The 16,651-nt window shown below is 39.2% G+C and overlaps 1 protein-coding gene across 6 annotated transcripts in view; it reads right to left on the reverse strand.

Moving 5' to 3' along the window:
- The window catches only part of APP (amyloid beta precursor protein), a 199,378-nt gene that overhangs the window by 44,311 nt on the left and 138,416 nt on the right, over window positions 1–16,651 (reverse strand). For all 6 annotated transcript variants that reach the window (XM_015299094.4, NM_204308.2, XM_046943383.1 and 3 more), the window contains 3 exons: window positions 15,642–15,775; window positions 8,993–9,067; window positions 7,775–7,933 (listed from right to left, as the gene is read on the reverse strand). In XM_015299094.4, the coding sequence (XP_015154580.2) occupies window positions 7,775–7,933; window positions 8,993–9,067; window positions 15,642–15,775 (368 nt within the window). The remainder of the gene's footprint in view (window positions 1–7,774; window positions 7,934–8,992; window positions 9,068–15,641; window positions 15,776–16,651) is intronic.

A 16,651-nucleotide genomic window follows, 5' to 3' on the forward strand; every position in this document is an offset into this window, starting at 1 on the left:
GAAAGGAAGTTTTCCCTACCATGAAACTAAGACGTTCACTTTTAACTCAGTGCTTAGGGTGACGTTGGAAATCCAGCCTCCCCCTCACCAACTCTGCTTGCATGGTTGTGCTTGTGCATTTTTTCTGAAGCTGCTGAATAGTGAGAAAGATGAAGTTGACATGGGTGAGAAGGAAGGGTATGGTGATCATACTGTGCAGGAAATTAAAGAATGAGCAGAAGAAGGGAGCAGCCTCGCTGGGTACTGGCACAGATCCAGAGGAATGGGTGGGGAAACAACAAATAAGCATCAGAAGCTCTGTGCGCAGCTTTCTGAACCGTGGGCGAAGCTGAAGCTTTAGAAAGACTTACATTCATGGTCAAATATAGATCCTAAACTAATTTAACATTTACACAAGACATGAATACTAAGCCATAGAGCTTGAAGAGTGAAGAATTTCTTTGGCTTAAGAGATGCAGTAGATTTCAAGACGTCCAAAGAAAGTAAAATAAAGGTTATCTGAGGATCTTTCAGACAGAGAGATGTGAAGACATTCCCCACCAAAGGATGAAACTTAGTAGTTCCATGACAGAAAATTAGTTTGTGAGGAAAATAACCCCAAATCACCAAAAGTCAAATAACCTGTGATGATGTTGCAAGAAACCATGAACAAATGTTGAATAGCAAGCAATCCCTACAATATGACTGTAATGGCAAAACAAAATGAAATGCCAGCTGTGACACTTTATAGGAATAAAGGCTAGAAGACCGCCAAGGTTTAAAATAGTAATTTTCTGAAGACAGAAAATATTGTTCCTTTTCCTGACGTTTCATCATTTGTTTCCCTGAAGCACATCAAGATAGCAGGTTTGTGTACATTAAAGAGAAATGGATTAACTTTATTTCTTCAAGAATTACTCAAATTGATGTGTCATGTCTAATACCAGAAGGATACAATACGTCACTCTGAAAGTAATGCCTCCTATTTATTTCCATGGAAAGTACAGCAGATACAAAGAGCACAATAACACTATTTGACAGAACAAATTTACAGCTATAAAACACTATCGTTCAACACAGTCACCACCATTAGCTGTGCATTTTCACTAGAGATGAACAAGAGTCTGCGTGCTGCATAAATATCTGCAGTGTCTGAAGATATTTTATCCACAGCCATCTATTACTTCACTGTTAGGCAAAAACTTTTAGATTACGCCATAAATGAAAGTGTTGGTATTACCAGCTAATTTAAGCTCAGGAGGTCTGAGCTCTGATGCTGTCTATGACGAAAGAACAAATGGCTGACAGATCCCAGGACCAGCTTTGCATCTCTCACTCTTCATTACTCAATGTACCAAGCACCAAACTTCATTAACAAATTCTACTTTTAGCACCTGAAATTCTGCTATATGTGTTGTCAGAGAAAACTTAACGTATACATGCCTGTAGTTATCTCATAAAAAAATATCTCACAGAATAACTAACCTGTATCAGCCACCAGGGGCTACCTAACCCTCATTAAATAATACCATTATCTTCAGTTGTATTTGCTTTGTCAGCTTGTTTTTATCAACTTTCCTCTAAAAGAGACAAGGATATTCTTTTGTGGATATATAGATGCAATCCTGATAACCTATTAAAAGGTTTCCAGCTGTACAAGACAAGTCTAAACAGAGCAGAAATGACTGATGGCAACTTTTGCTACCCAGTGGTGAATCCCAACCCCACTGACTCTTTAATCCAGCATGATATAAAGGTGCCTTTATTTCAGGTAGAATCAGCTTTGAGACAAGATCACTGACATTCTTCTTTAACAATGAAATAATAATATTCATGTTGGAGTTTATATCCAAATACACATCAGTGGGATCTGCTGGCCGAGGATTGTTCAGCCCTTTACCATGGAAGGTGTTTCCAGCATCAATTACTGGAGCTCTCTTTCTACTCCACCTTTTAAGGCATTTCAAAAGGCAAGAATTCTATGGAATAAATGCTTAAAAGCACTTCAGAATCCTTCTGGAGGAAATAAATTGACACACATAAGTCATTTGAAGACAATACTCATATCATAACATGACTTAGAATGATAGTACTTGTTTACCAAACACAGTAGAAGAACCTTACAGAAGGCAGCCCTCCAGAAGCTGTTCAAACACAATTCTAAATGGTGAACATTTAGTGATAACATTCTCTGCTGATCTTAGCAAGGATTTAGCTTGCTTTTGTTCTAGCCAGTAGAAAACTTTACTTACTGTTTATTCATAAAACAATTAAAATAATTTACAACTTTCACGACCTTTTCTACACTCTCTCTCACTTCTAAGTTTTGGCTCTGCTACCATTAGGATTTCCTTGAAATGTAGATAAAGGAGGTTCATTCACATCTGCAAACTGAGAGAACAAAAACCTCATTCTTTTTCTACAGGTTATTTACACGGAAATGTAACTCACTGGTCTACTCCTAACCCCAACCCCCCCAAAACCACGTATGTGGTCTAAAATGCCTGAAAAAAGTTTCTAACAGGTAAAATATACGCACATTTATTTTGTATATACACATATATATGACCTCAACACAAATTCTACCTTAAGATTTCAGATTTTAAGGGAGTGGTGAAAAAGTGCTATCTCATTAAGCTTGGAAAACAGAAACATTAAAATGATTTTGGATTGCTACAAACATAACCTACGCTCTCCCCCCAGAGATTCAAAATACTTTCTGCAGAGAAACAACAAGAAAACCATACGAATGCACTTCTGTGTATTTAAATACAACCTCCCACGTTTGTGTGCCACAGAACTTCTATGGGAAATTCTGAGCTGGCCTGTCATTTTGACCAAAATTCACTCTAAACCAGAAAGGAAAGATCCACAGTGCTGTATTTTACCATTTCATCTTGCCTTTAGAGAAACATCAATCACCAATCCTTTCTGATTACTGCTCTTGAAACGAGTAACAATTCTTTCTTTTCATTCCATTTTTAAGGATACTTATATACTATATTAGGCATGTATTTTATCTGCTATGTTATTGATTTATGGGCTATATTTGATTCAAGAGCTGCAGTTTGTTTTAAGAACGCTCAAGGAAGGCTGGCTAGGATGACAGAAAGACTTTTCATTCATGTGAAACCCCTATCCTACATTTTATGTTGAATTAAAGATGTCTTCTCATCATTTCTGCTAGTTTGTAAGAAAGCGTGTATTACCATGCATAACAAATATATTGCTATTAGCACTCAAAACTTCCTTTTGCCTTCTCTCCCAAGGATTTTCCTGAGGCAGAACAAAGTGAAAACAGTATTTGATTCCACCTCATCATTTGGTTTTACAAGATTTAAATTTATTCAACTCTGACAAATTAAAAGTAAGTTTTGTCTCTGCTCTTTTAAAACTTTGGATTTTAGTTATGATGAATCTGCCAAAGTTTTGCAGACCATAATATCCATCTGGAATTGCCTCTCTGTCTTTAGTTGATCATATGAGAAATCCTACTGGGTAAGATGAGGCGTATGACTATACCACATGCTCAAGTCCGCAGACTAGAGAAAGAACAATTAAGTGTGGTTTTACTCACCTAAAAGCCTCAGAATCTACTCTAAAACCTGAATTAAGCAACCATCTTTCCCAGTCTGACCTGGTTTAAAAGCAGAGCTGAAGTCCATGCTATCTATTTTATACATCCCACAAAACAAAGCATATGTGAGAAACGGTAACTTTATATGTTTAGGTGAGCAGGATGCAGGGTGGAGTATTTGAGCTGGACTGATCTCTCCTACGGCATAGAAGGATTTTTATCACGAGATCAGCAGTTATACTTGGCCTGCCTCCAACTGTGCATTTCCCTAGCCAACTCGCTGGACCCAAAAAAGGCCTTGAACTTCCAGAACACAGAGGCACTGAGTAAGGGCCCCTCTGCAGATCCTTCTTCCAAGTCCAAATGGCTGAACATGACTAGTTTCAGCCTGCAGTAAGCTCTCACCATAGGAACAGACACAACTCTCAATGCACAAATGGTACCAGAAAGGAAATTAAGGGAAACAAGAAAATGTACAGCAAATAAATTCAAATGGGTTAATGTACAAGCTAGGGTTGATGTCAATTATCCCTGCTCTGATCAGCAGTAATTTGCATCTTAGTGAAACAGTTCTGAAGTGCACGAGAAACATTTTAAACTGAGTTTAATTATTATATGCTCGTTTTACTCTATGCACAATATAAGGAGGTTAATTAATTACCGTTCATAGATTTCCTGTATCTTCCCTTGCTTTGAAACCCTTTATTTCACCACTGTGAACTGCATGTCTCTTCACCATACCTCCTCCCCCTGACTTCCCACAGAGAATGAGCCTCTGCTACCAACAAAGATTAAACAGGGAGACATAAATCCAAGTAAATTTGACATGCACATGAGAAAGGAAATATAAGCAAATTACAGAACCAAGTTGCTTGCAGAGACTAATGCGTTTGAATTCTTCTATTTAACTTCGAAAATGAAGGGGAAAATCTCCAACTGTTTTAAAAACTGGAAGCATGTTAGTTTCAACTGCCATTAATCCTCCTTTTCTGTTCTAAGACCATCAAGTGGGATGAAACAATATGGCATTTTGACACTGGATACTGAACAACTACACCCTATTTTCAAAGACAATGAAGTATAGGAGCACAGTTAAGCTGTACTGGGAAGTAGAGATGAGGATAAAATTTAAGTTTCTGGGCATCTTGCATGACAGTGCTTCTGAGAAAACAACAGAACAAGCATTTGGTTTTGCTGAAAACTATGTTGTAATAGACCTTGAAGTTATCTCATTTCTGTCATCCATTTCTGAACGAGCTTCCTGACTCCCTTGGTGCTCAGAGTGGTGTCCTGAAAAACTCCTGTGACACTGGCATGGGCAATGATCCATGTAACATCTGAAAAAACTCCTGCAGTTCAAAGTTTTGGTCCACTACAGAAGAGAGAGGATATATGGACAACACACCCAAGTGATTAAACAGCACATGAAAAACACTACATCCCCCCCCTGCCCAACACACACACACACTTCAATAAGAAAGACCAACTCCTTTCAGTTTAAATTCTTAATACTCTTCTAAATTTATTTAAGAGACCTCACCACTTTAAGTATGGACTTGTGCAAAGCAGGTGACACGACATCCTTGTCTCAAACTAGAAAGATATGGACTTGACAGCTGGACAACTCAGTGGATAAGGAATCAGCTGTGTGGTCACGCTTAACATGTTGTGGCTTGATGTCCAAGTGGAAATTCATAACGAGCAATGTTCCTCAGGGGTCCATACTGGGACAGGTGCTGTTTAGCATCTTACCAGTGACATGGACAGTGGGACTGAGTGCACCCTCAACAGATTAGCGGACAACATCAAGCTGTATGATGTGGCTGACATGCTGGAGGGAAGAGATGCCATCCAGAGGGACCTTAACAAGCTTGAAAGGTGTGCCTGTGTGAACCTCATCAAGTTCAGTAAGGCCAAGTGGAAGGTTCTGCAACTGGGCCACAGTAATTCCAAGCACAAATACAGGCTGGACAGAGGATGGATTGAAAGTATAAGGACTTGGGGGTGCTGACTGATGGAAAACTTAACATGAGCTGGAAACGTGCACAAGCAATCCATAAAATCAACTTTATCCTTGGCTGCATCTAAAGAAGCAAGGGAGGTGATTGTCCCCTTCTGCTCTGCTCTCACGAGACCCCAGCTAGAATACTGTGTTCAGCTCTGGGGACCCCAGTACAAGAAGTACGTGTATTTGTTGGAGATGTTCAAAGAAGCCCATGAGTATGATCAGAATTCTGGAGCGCCTCACTTATCAAGACAGGCTGAGAGAATTGAGGGTGTTCTGTCTGGAGAAGAAAGCCAAATAATTTTTCTGGGATAGTTTTCAGACAGAGTTACAATAACAGAAGGCTCAACTTTACAGCAAGAGCCGACTGTCTGAAGCCAAACGTGAAACTGCATCTGAGGTGAACTCCGCAAAGCCATAAAGCAGAAGAACAGAACCTGCAGTCCTTCTGTGTGCTGAACATATCTCACTTTCAGTTCTGAGTGGCAGACACCTATTTCCTAAAGAAAGTTGCATACCAGCCCTTAACTTGCAAATGTGTCTGTTGGACACTGGAGACCAAGCCCTTAATTACACTTGTAACAGTCACAGATTACAACACACAGCATCTCACAGTCAGACCAAGTATAGAATCATAAAATTGCTCAGGTTGGAAAAGACCTTAAAGATCATCGAGTCCAACCACAACCTAACCATACTACCCTAACTCTAATAACCCTCCACTAAATCATGTCCCTGAGCACCACATCCAAACAGTCTTTAAACACATCCAGGAATGGTGACTCAACCACCTCCGTGGGGAGCATATTCCAGTGCTTAACAACCACTTCTGTAAAGAAGTGTTTCCTGATATCCAACCTAAACTTACCCTGTCTTAACTTGAGGCCATTTCCCCTCATCCTGTCACCTGTCACCAGTGAGAAGAGACCAACTCTGCTCTTGCTGTAAGCACTTTCCAGGTATCGGAAGAGAGCAATAAGGTCTCCCTTCAGCCTCTTTTTCCCAGACTAAACAGCCCCTGTGCCTTCAGTCGCTCTTCGTAGGGCATATTCTCCAAGCCCTTCACCAGTGTTGCTGCCCTTCTCTGGACCTGCTCCAGCACCTCAATGTCCTTTCTGTACTGAGGTGCCCCAAACAGAATAGCTACTAAGTAACATCCTCTACCCAATTTAATACACATTTGCTTCACTTTCAACAAATTACTATGCTGCAAAATACAGACTAATTCTCCATACAGCTACTTCTGTGACAGGCAGGCAACCCAAGATTATTCTTTTACTTCACAGTTTTGCACCAAGAGGTGGAAAAAAATTTGATGATGATAAAGAATTGTGATTATGATAATTTTTCCATGCTCACTGAATGAGCAGATTTCTCTATGAAAGGAAATTCACTTAAAATATGTAATTTTACCAGGGTAGTCAATATTGATGTAATTTCCTGAGACCAAGTTTAGAAACCGGTGGATCCATCTTACACTGATGATTCAAAAGGCTTTTAGTCACATAATGTTTTTTCCATCTAGGAAGTGTTCAAGAGATGAGAGTTATGTAAAATATTTGACTGTTTTCCCATAGGATTCACAAAGATTGTCATTTTTATGAAGGCCACAGGCTGGCTGTTTAAAGATTAAACAAAAACATCACAGATATAGCGTTCTTAATAATTCCATTCAAATCCCCATTCTGGATTTAGTGTTTACAGCACTAAGAGCCATCATATCAAACAGCCAACTTTGAATTGCCAGTGGGGTATTTTCACTCCATCCAACAATCCTCCCAAAATCCTTCACCAAACATTTCGACAGTTCAATATATGAAACAAGAACACAAGTACCCTCATCCTTAAGCTCCCTCTTGACCTAATGAAGTATCCTACTGCGTACCACTTGGAATGACTGCATCATCATCCTTTATTGGGATCTGTGAACGGCTACAATTTCAGGCATTTTCATGTTATTTACCTAAGTATCTATGTGTATGTATGTATGTATCTATCTACATGTAGGTATGGGGTGCGTGCCTGTGTTTGTATTTGTGTGCACACAATATATCAAAACCTTAAACTTCCAAGCTGACTGACAGCTGCCGTAGATATTTTACAGTGTATAGTCAGTACTTCATTGCTGGCCTTTATCGGGCATACATTCTTCTTCCCCAGGATGACTAAAGTGACCTTGACACAGCCAACAGAGATGGTGATATTGCACTTACTCTGGGTGGGACAGTCTGCAGTGCTGTAATGTAGTTCTCCAGAGCAATGCGGCGACGGTCATTCAGCATGGCTTCCACCCGTGCCATGTGAGTCTCCACAAGCTGTTGCCTTTCATTTGCTGCTTCTTGTTCCAGTGATTCCACTTTCTCCTGGAAATGCTGAAAAAAGCACTCATCACAACGGAAGCAGTGAAGACACCAGCAGAGAACAACAGACATGAATATCTGCCTGCAAATCACCAAAATGATTCCACACATCAGTCTGGCTCCCAGAACTTCTGTGCTGAATGTCCCTCTTATTGATTCCAGTAGGAACTGCTTCTAAACACCTGGCCCCATTTCTTTTTTATCTATCAAACATTCCTTACATGTTCAGCACAACCACCAGTGAATCCTTCATGTGACCACTGTGACCGTGTTCAGTATTAGGGAATTCAGTATAGAAAAGGATGGAGTTTGACAAGACTGGGTCTCCTGCAATCGCAAAGGCTTTTCACGTATCAAAGTGACTTCACAAACAAATCTACACAGTGGGAAAAAAACCATCCAACCTGACCTCAGTCACTATAATTCCTTATAAATTGGCCACCAGGAAGAAAAATTGAGCCTAGACTCATTCCATTAAAGGAAAAGCTTGACTGGATATAATGAAGAGAGAGCAAAGTTGTGGGATTTAATATGCAATGCAGTCTGGTTCTGAATGTTACTTTTTTTTATAGTTTTGCACTGAAATCATTCTAGTAATACTGAATAACACCTAACATAGCCACAGTGGGTTTCAAGTAGTGTCTGGCTTGTCAGAATTGCTGAATTATAACATAATTTTGGATAAAAGATTTTTTGGCGGCGAGTTTCTTCCAGATTAAACTGATGGTGATTCCTTCTTTAAATCATATTTTCCATCTCTGCTTTGAGATTACATCCTGTAGCTTATTAGTTTATCACAGACCTAAATTTTGGAAAGGGCTTATGGGAACTGATTTGTCAGTTCTCACTGAGGACAAGTCAAATTCTGTCTCTTCTGCACTTCTGTTCTAGGGATTGGGTGCTAAGTACAGAGACACCAGCAGCCCCTAACAGCTGGAAACAAAGATAGCAAGAGCAGAAAATAACATTAAATCTCCATGTAAATATGTTTTGAAATTACATCACCACTCACAACCATTGCATTTTAATTGCAGTTCCAGTTGATAAGGTTGCAGAAGTATTCGCCTTTACCTGGATAACAGCTTTCTTGTCAGCCTTTGGCAAATTCTTTGCTTGGCGTTCTGCCTCCTCCCATTCCCTCATGACCTAACAAACAAAACAAGGAGTGTGAATTTCAAATTTTCTTCTCTCATCTCAGGACTCAGAAGCTGCCAAGCCCTGTAGCTCACACAATTATGTTTTTATATTCCTCCCCTCCTTACATCGCTATAAAAAAGCAACCGCAACATTCAACAAAGGTAGAATCCTGCTATTAATTTAAACAAAGACTGAACTGCTGTATTTGAACATCATGACAAGCTCTCATAACTTCACAGCTGTTAACCAACCATCAAGCAAAGGAAGTGGAGTCTCTATGGGTGAACACACCAGATCATTTTCATCTCAGACAAAAAGAAAAACATTTCCACCTATAGTCAAAAGGAGCAAATTTCCACTCATTCTACATGACAGTTTTGGAGGTATCAGAAAAATGTTTAGCTTTGGACTACATCATCTGTCTTTGAGCAGGACAGATGAAGATCTACATGCAATTTGTGTCAGCCTGTTCAGAATTAGGTGCCAAATATTTCAAGAATTGAAATTCTCAAATATTACTCTTAACTAGCGGTTCATTACATCTGAAACCTTCTCCTGTTCTGAGTCAGGGACGTTCCTCATTTCACGCCTAGAGAGCCATCTCTTCAGATCAAATTTTTTTATGGAGCAATTGCTGTCACCAAACGCACTACACACAGACAAGCGACTTGTTTATGTGAAGGTTTAGCACAATGTCAGAAGACAGAAGAAACATAGAAGCAATTTCTCAAAATGCACATTTCCTTCCCATCCTTACCTGAAAACACGCTTCCATAGCATTTGTAACAGAAATTCTCAAACGTATACTTTCCAATGGGGATTTAAGAACAGCTCATAGTTCATATATATGACTAAAATTTTACCAGAATAAATACCAAAGACAAGACAAAAGTGCTGTCTCATGCTTGCAAGTTACGCCTCCAAGATTTTACTCCTCCTCCAACAATGCAGTGCAGGAGAGCACAAAGCAAAAAGCCAATTTAGAGCATCATGATATATTCTGGAAAAAATGTAGTAGTGTTTGGAGTGCTGATCTGTGTTAAGGGCGCATTAGGTATTCATCTCTCAATTACACACTTAGGCAATACCATTGTGGTGGCCTAGAAATCTTAATTCGTACACAAACAGCATCTTTCTAGAGAACTGGAATATCACCAGTGCCAGGACGTGACCCAGAACCCACAGCATTAATTCAAGACATAAATTAATATGATACCAGTTAAAACTTGAGCACTGACTTAGACTAGCAAGCTCATGATTTTCTTCTCCCACCCCTTCTTTTATGTCTCCAAATCTCATGTCTGACATCTGTTTAATACTCTTTTTTGCTCTGAATGAGCATCAGTGGGTTTTCAGAACAACAGCTCCTTGCCATTTTACGCCTAAAATAATCCTGAAAAGACACTCTGCTAATCCACATGATGAAAACAAGTCTTGTGAGTAATGCAAGGAGGAGACCTTTGGCTAGAATAGGTCTCCCTGTCTATTTTATTTCTTTAAATCTTTTAAAGCACTGGAGGTGGAATGATAAACTGACAGCCTACACAGCTAGCTGGGAGGAATATAAATTACTGGATTCGGTGTCCAGTTCCAGTGCAAGAACAAATGGCTTGTGTAAAAAAAGCACAGAACAACATGGTTGTTTTCAGAAAATAACATTCAATTTAAAGATTGCAGAAGTTCTGAGTGTTATTTTTTCAATTGGGAAGACTTCAACAGTTGAAAGTGGTGTGAGTGTGGAGGGAGTGTGTGGTTCTGTTCCAACTAACTAAACAGTTGCCCTACAGCTATCTGTGGGCAAATGCTATCACCAAGAGAAAGCTTGGGCTCTTACTGAAGGCTGTACCTTCACAGAATCATGGGTGATTAGCAAACGTACCACAGAGCTCTATGGAAATCCATCAAGCAGGAAGGAAAAATCATTCTCCAGATATGGCTGTGCAGAAAAAGGCCAAAATTGTCCTGTGTGCTGTTATAAACCTATTCTCTTCTACTGAAAGCACAGACCTATCAAAGCCATATGGATCTATAACTCTCCAAGGTTTGGCTGCTTTGTACCAGGAAAATGACAACTTCTGATTAAGATTTAAGAAGCAAGCTATTCCAAAGTCAAACTTCTTCAGGACTTGGGACTTACTGCCTGGTACCTTTCTTTAGAAATTGGGCTGTAGAGGACAGCAAGAGGGAGAAAGGACGCAAGAAAAGTGTCATTCACTATTAAGAAAAATGCTAAGTACAAAATCTCATTACATTGAAACCAGTAGAATTTATTCACATTTTTTACACTGGTGCACAGAAGAATACAGAAATGAAAGAATTTTAAACAGGCATTTGGGTTACACCAATCACAACAGCAGAAGTCCTTGATGCAAGGCTTACTAAGTTAGCTTGTCGAAGCCATGACAATATGATGCCTATGTTTGTCAAGGACTTTTCTTGCACACTTAAGTCTTGACTCTTTTTCTGGTAATAACATCATTAGATCTCTTCAAAAAGCCTTGATTCTAACTGGGGATGGGGTAGTGTTTGTGTTCTCCTAACTAAGCTGACAGTTGTAGAGAAGGAAAGAGACCCCGCACAAAACAGCTGAGGCAGAGAGATCCAGGGAACATGGTGCCACTGGTACTAAAAATCAGCAAGTACCTCAAAGATTGGAAACAAGTAGTATGCAATGATACTCAGTGCTGCTGAACAGCCAGACAACTCTGGTTACCCACGTCCTCTTACAGATCAACACCATCAGCTACGATGGGTTTACTGATGTGACTCTACCTGATGGACAACTGAAAGGAGCTTTGATAACGCTGACACCCCTCCAAACACACTGACTGTTGTCACGCTTGGTCATGCTCTTGGTATAAGACGTGTACTTCATATTTTATAAGAGACTTTCTCCTCTCACTTACTAAGGGAAGCTTCTTCCAAAAATGCTTTAAAATAAGTACACTGTATACTGTACAGTTTACGAGGGAGAAGCTGTAAAGTAAGCAGCCCACGATTAACTGAAGCCTGTATTCAATATAGTGAAATTATTGTCTGAGTTGTTTTTAGGCCTTGTCTTCTTCTCCCAGGAGTCTAGACACAGACAATGCATTTTCCTGTACACCTTTTGAATACAAACAGGATCAAACATTTGGTTTAGATGTACTTTGTGTCTCATTTTTAAAACTATCCTCTCATCACAGTAATAAAATCTTGAACACAACACTAGGCTTTTGCCTTTATGTTCAGCCTGGTTGAGGACTGTAGTGTTTTCAGATGCTTGCCTTGGAACCGCACTTCCAAGAAGCAAGGCTATTCTCGGAGACAAGGTATAATTAAGTTCCTATCTTAAGTACTAAGCACATCCCTGAAACATTGTCAACAGTCATATAATAGGAAGAATAAATTCAAGCCTCCAGGATTTCTCAAGATGTTTCTCTGAGGGAAAAAAAAAAGTTTAAATACACTGCTTCTTTGAGTAAGATTCAATATTTGGTTTCAACAGGCTATTTACCAGAAACTGTTTAAGTGAGGGAATTGTACTGAGTTAACAATCTGGAAAAAGAAAGAGGTAATGGAGGATTGTATCAAACCAGGAAACAGCTAGGGTAGCCTGAGATAAATAAACATAACCTCTCCTTGTTATACATAAAAGAACAGCAAACATCTAAATGTTGCATGTGAATGGTTGCCCTGTTTGCATGGGAATGTAGTTTTACTGTTAATTTGGAAACTCAAGAAAAGTTAAAAAATCGTATACTAATGTAATGTTCTTTACTGTACTGCCTAGAAAAGTTTATAAGCACTGCTCCTCCTGGTGCGTGCAGATGTAAAGGCAGAGAACCTTGGTCGTCTGAAGGCACGGACTCCTAAGAGCAGAAGGGATTTAAACCACATGATCTAGAGGTGTATCAGGTCATTGTACAAATGGAACATTTTCTAAGAGCTGATCATTTCCTGTCTTTCCAAAGAAGAAAAATGGACATTTCTGTTCCTTTGTTAGTACCCACTTCTCAGCTTTGAAAAGAAATGAGCTACTATTTGAGTAAACAAAAATGAATATGTTCAGTGCAGCTGGAGGGCTGAGCTAGTGAGTCTTGTGATCTTTTTTAACTGTTAAAGAAAAACATAAGACACAAAGGCTCAGTTAACTTATCCAGCATTACTTTTAATATAACAAGTAACAACTGCAAATTATTTTTTAACTAAAAACATGTGAAGAAAATTCATGATTTAAAAAAAAATGTGTAAACAAATGGCCAGAGAAGAAGACCTGTATGGGACACAGAGATATCACAGTTTCAACTGGAAACAAGACATGGACTGGTAAACTAACTACTATTTCTACCTGCTCCTAAGATCTCTCCTACTTAGAACATTTAGTGGGAAAGGTTAGTTCAGTGCTGGACAAGATATTATTCACAGTGGTAAAAACTAATTTTTAAAAACTTATGTGAACTTTCTTCTTAAAAGCTCTGCAGGCGTTCTGCATACTTCAAGACATATAACTTTAAGCTGCAATTTAATCATCAGCCTGGGCAGACTGCAGATCAATTCTCTCTTTCTTAGGGTTCCTATTGTGCTGCTGTTTCCCAGATGTGATTTGGCTTGCTGAACTGTCCAGAGTTGGTTATTTTTTTTTTTGTAAGAGTGACATGGCAATGAGATGAGGGAGCTGACCTACCTCACCCCACAGCTGTATGCTCATTAGTGTTGACAGCCAGGATGGCTGGGAACATGCTAACGAGGGCAGAGCACATGGCAGCACCAGCATGATCTTCCGTCAAACACTTGAACCACAGCATTCATCTATAAAGTTCCCCCAAATGCACATGGTTGAATGTGCAGAGCATTTACCCACAAGTTCTCTGCAGCTACAGTTCAGTAGCTTTTCCAGTTAGCTTTGTTAGCCTCAAGCACTGACAGTGTTCTCTCCACTGTACTTCATTAGTTCTTCCGCACAAACCTTTCAGCTTTATGGAAAATAAATACACAGTTTTAACAGAAATACTGCCCTTTATTACTCAGATCAATCTTTACACTGTATATTTAATGTTAGAGGCAGACCCAAAAATAAGCAGAGAATTCGAGGACTGTTTTGGGAAAAGCTGTCTTCCCTATTGACTGCCCTTCCATTTCAGGGCACTTGTCCTGACAGCGTTTCTAAAAGGGCTTCTTCAGGAAAGGGAAGGGACTAAGAGGCTGCAGAGGACTAGGTGTCTCAGCTGCAGTAAGCTGCTGCCTTAGTGGGAGCACAGCACATCCTTTTCCCATTAGCTGCTGACCCACCCTGCTCTTGAGCTTAATCTCCAGCAGCACCCCTTCCTGCTACCAGCTCAGCTACAGGTCACCTCCATGAAGTTGTTTAAGCTTCCAAGGGAAAGATAACAACCAGACTTTTAACAATTTAACACTTTAAATAGCATTACTTTGGAACAGTTTTCTCTTTGTAAGAAAAAGATGCCTTCTTTGTACTATGATTCTTCCAAAGCGGAGGCTAGATGAAGAACGTTTACGTTGTTACCTCTTAAGTGTCCAATCTACTGTATGTGGTCTCAAACAATGACTGCTTTATGTAAGATGCCCTGGCCTACTGATAAGAAGATGCATATCTACAGTGCTAGCAGAAGGAGACTTTCTATGAGTCTCATTTCAGGCTTCCTCAAACTTTATAGTGAAAAGCTAAAGGTTAACGTGTCAGTAATATATGGAAACTGAAAATGCAACAACAGAGGGTAAAGTTACGATGAATAAATATACTGAAGTATCTATATGGTATACAAAGCTCATTTGAATTGTACTAAATTAATTTTTTTTTTTTTACTTGTTCCATCCTAAGCAAAGTACTTATATCACAGGCTGTCCTTTAAACCTTCTGTAGTTTTTATTCACTGTTACTGAAGTAGAACTATCACAGTTTTTATTGGTATTTCTATTACAAACTCTATTTCTGAAAGAATGGATAGCTCGTCTCCTAGTGTTCAATAAGATTAAAAACAGAACATAGTTTCAGGATACACAAAACTCTTTGGTTTAAAGAAAATAAAAAGGATTGAGTCAGTTGGATTAGTTGAGATCAAAAGCACTGACTTTTCCTCCTTGCTTTGGCATAAGATGCATTTTATGTTACCTTGAGGCTCAAAAGCATTAGACGAATATATACAAGCTTAAGTTACCCCAGGGCATTAGCATGTATATGTACACCTGGCAAATGAAGCTAATCACATGCAATCTAGCTTAGCCTCTGCAAAAGAAGGATAAATAACAGTGGTCAAGTTCTTTCTTTAAAGATAGGAATAATATTACAAGCCAAATATCTTCAACAAAGATGAGAGCAACTGTTAACAGACTTTCTTTTCCTTTTTACCAGCCCAAATAACTGTAGCAGCTTAGGTTTACAACTGTAATCCAAGCACAAACCTTTGTACTAAATTCTTAGATGGATTCAGAAAGGCAGTAACTGGTATATTTACAGCACTGCAGATGGGCAGGGCAGCTGCCAGAAGCCTTGAGAAACAAGAAAATGAAAGACTCCAAACATCTTATGACTCGAGAGACAAAGCTCTCTACCACATTCATGGATAAAGAGATCTCCTCTTACCTGAGACATCCTTTCACGATGCTTAGCTTCAAGCCTCTCCTTGGCTTTCTGGAAATGAGCATGTTCATTTTCATCCCCAGGTGTCTCCAAGTATTTGTCAACAGCATCAGGAGTGCTAGCAGCTGTGGTAGGGACTGAGGTAGTATTTTGAGAGAGGGAAGGGAAGGAGAGAGAAAAAAAGCAGAATTTCTACTTTAGTACAGATAAAATTTAGTTGAACCAGGCAAGAAACATCTGTTCTAATTTCCATCAGAAAAAAAGCCATTAACGTAACCTCAGAGGAGAATATAACAACGTGGTTTAGTCAGATATAGTACGCGCAGGAAATACATAGAAATATGTAAGAAGATTTCTCCCTCTCTCCCTCCCATTATATAATCCAGGAGAAATTCTTCAGAATGAGCAAAGCAGCATTATTCAAACAGGTTAGAAACCATTGCCAAAGGAAAGAATTACAAGGGAAAAAAAAGCCCAGTGTTGATTTAAGTACATAAAACCGCAGAACGCCCTTTGCAGAATGACATGCTGTGTATATTAGTTTATTTTTTAAAAGGCAAGCTGTAGCACACAAGTGTCAACGCAAATACATTTTAAAGCACCTTTGGACCTCAAGGCACCCTAACGAAATACTCCAAATCCTTTCCTTAATAACAGTTTGCCTCACAGGCATTTACTTTATTTGTAACAACTCTCACTAATAAAGCCCCTCACAGATGCTGGAAGTAATGAGAAAGCATGCACTAATGACCAGCCATTCCTGTCAGATAACTAGGCTGTACCTATCACACTGGTATCGGAAAGAGGTGCATTTGGGGTAATTCAAGCAACAATCCTTTAATTACGTAATGACATCCAACGACTCCTAGATTAAGTAGTCTAGCATTTTTGTGCTATGGACATAATAGCAATTAAAAAGAATCTCTTTAATGATGATTGACCATTTTGTTTCTACTACACAGCCCCTAAAGATCTTTATTATATAATTAATCTCCCTGGTCACAGTTTGTTCA

The sequence above is a fragment of the Gallus gallus genome, chromosome 1 (genome assembly GCF_016699485.2).
Source record: "Gallus gallus isolate bGalGal1 chromosome 1, bGalGal1.mat.broiler.GRCg7b, whole genome shotgun sequence".
NCBI classification, from domain to species: domain Eukaryota; kingdom Metazoa; phylum Chordata; class Aves; order Galliformes; family Phasianidae; genus Gallus; species Gallus gallus.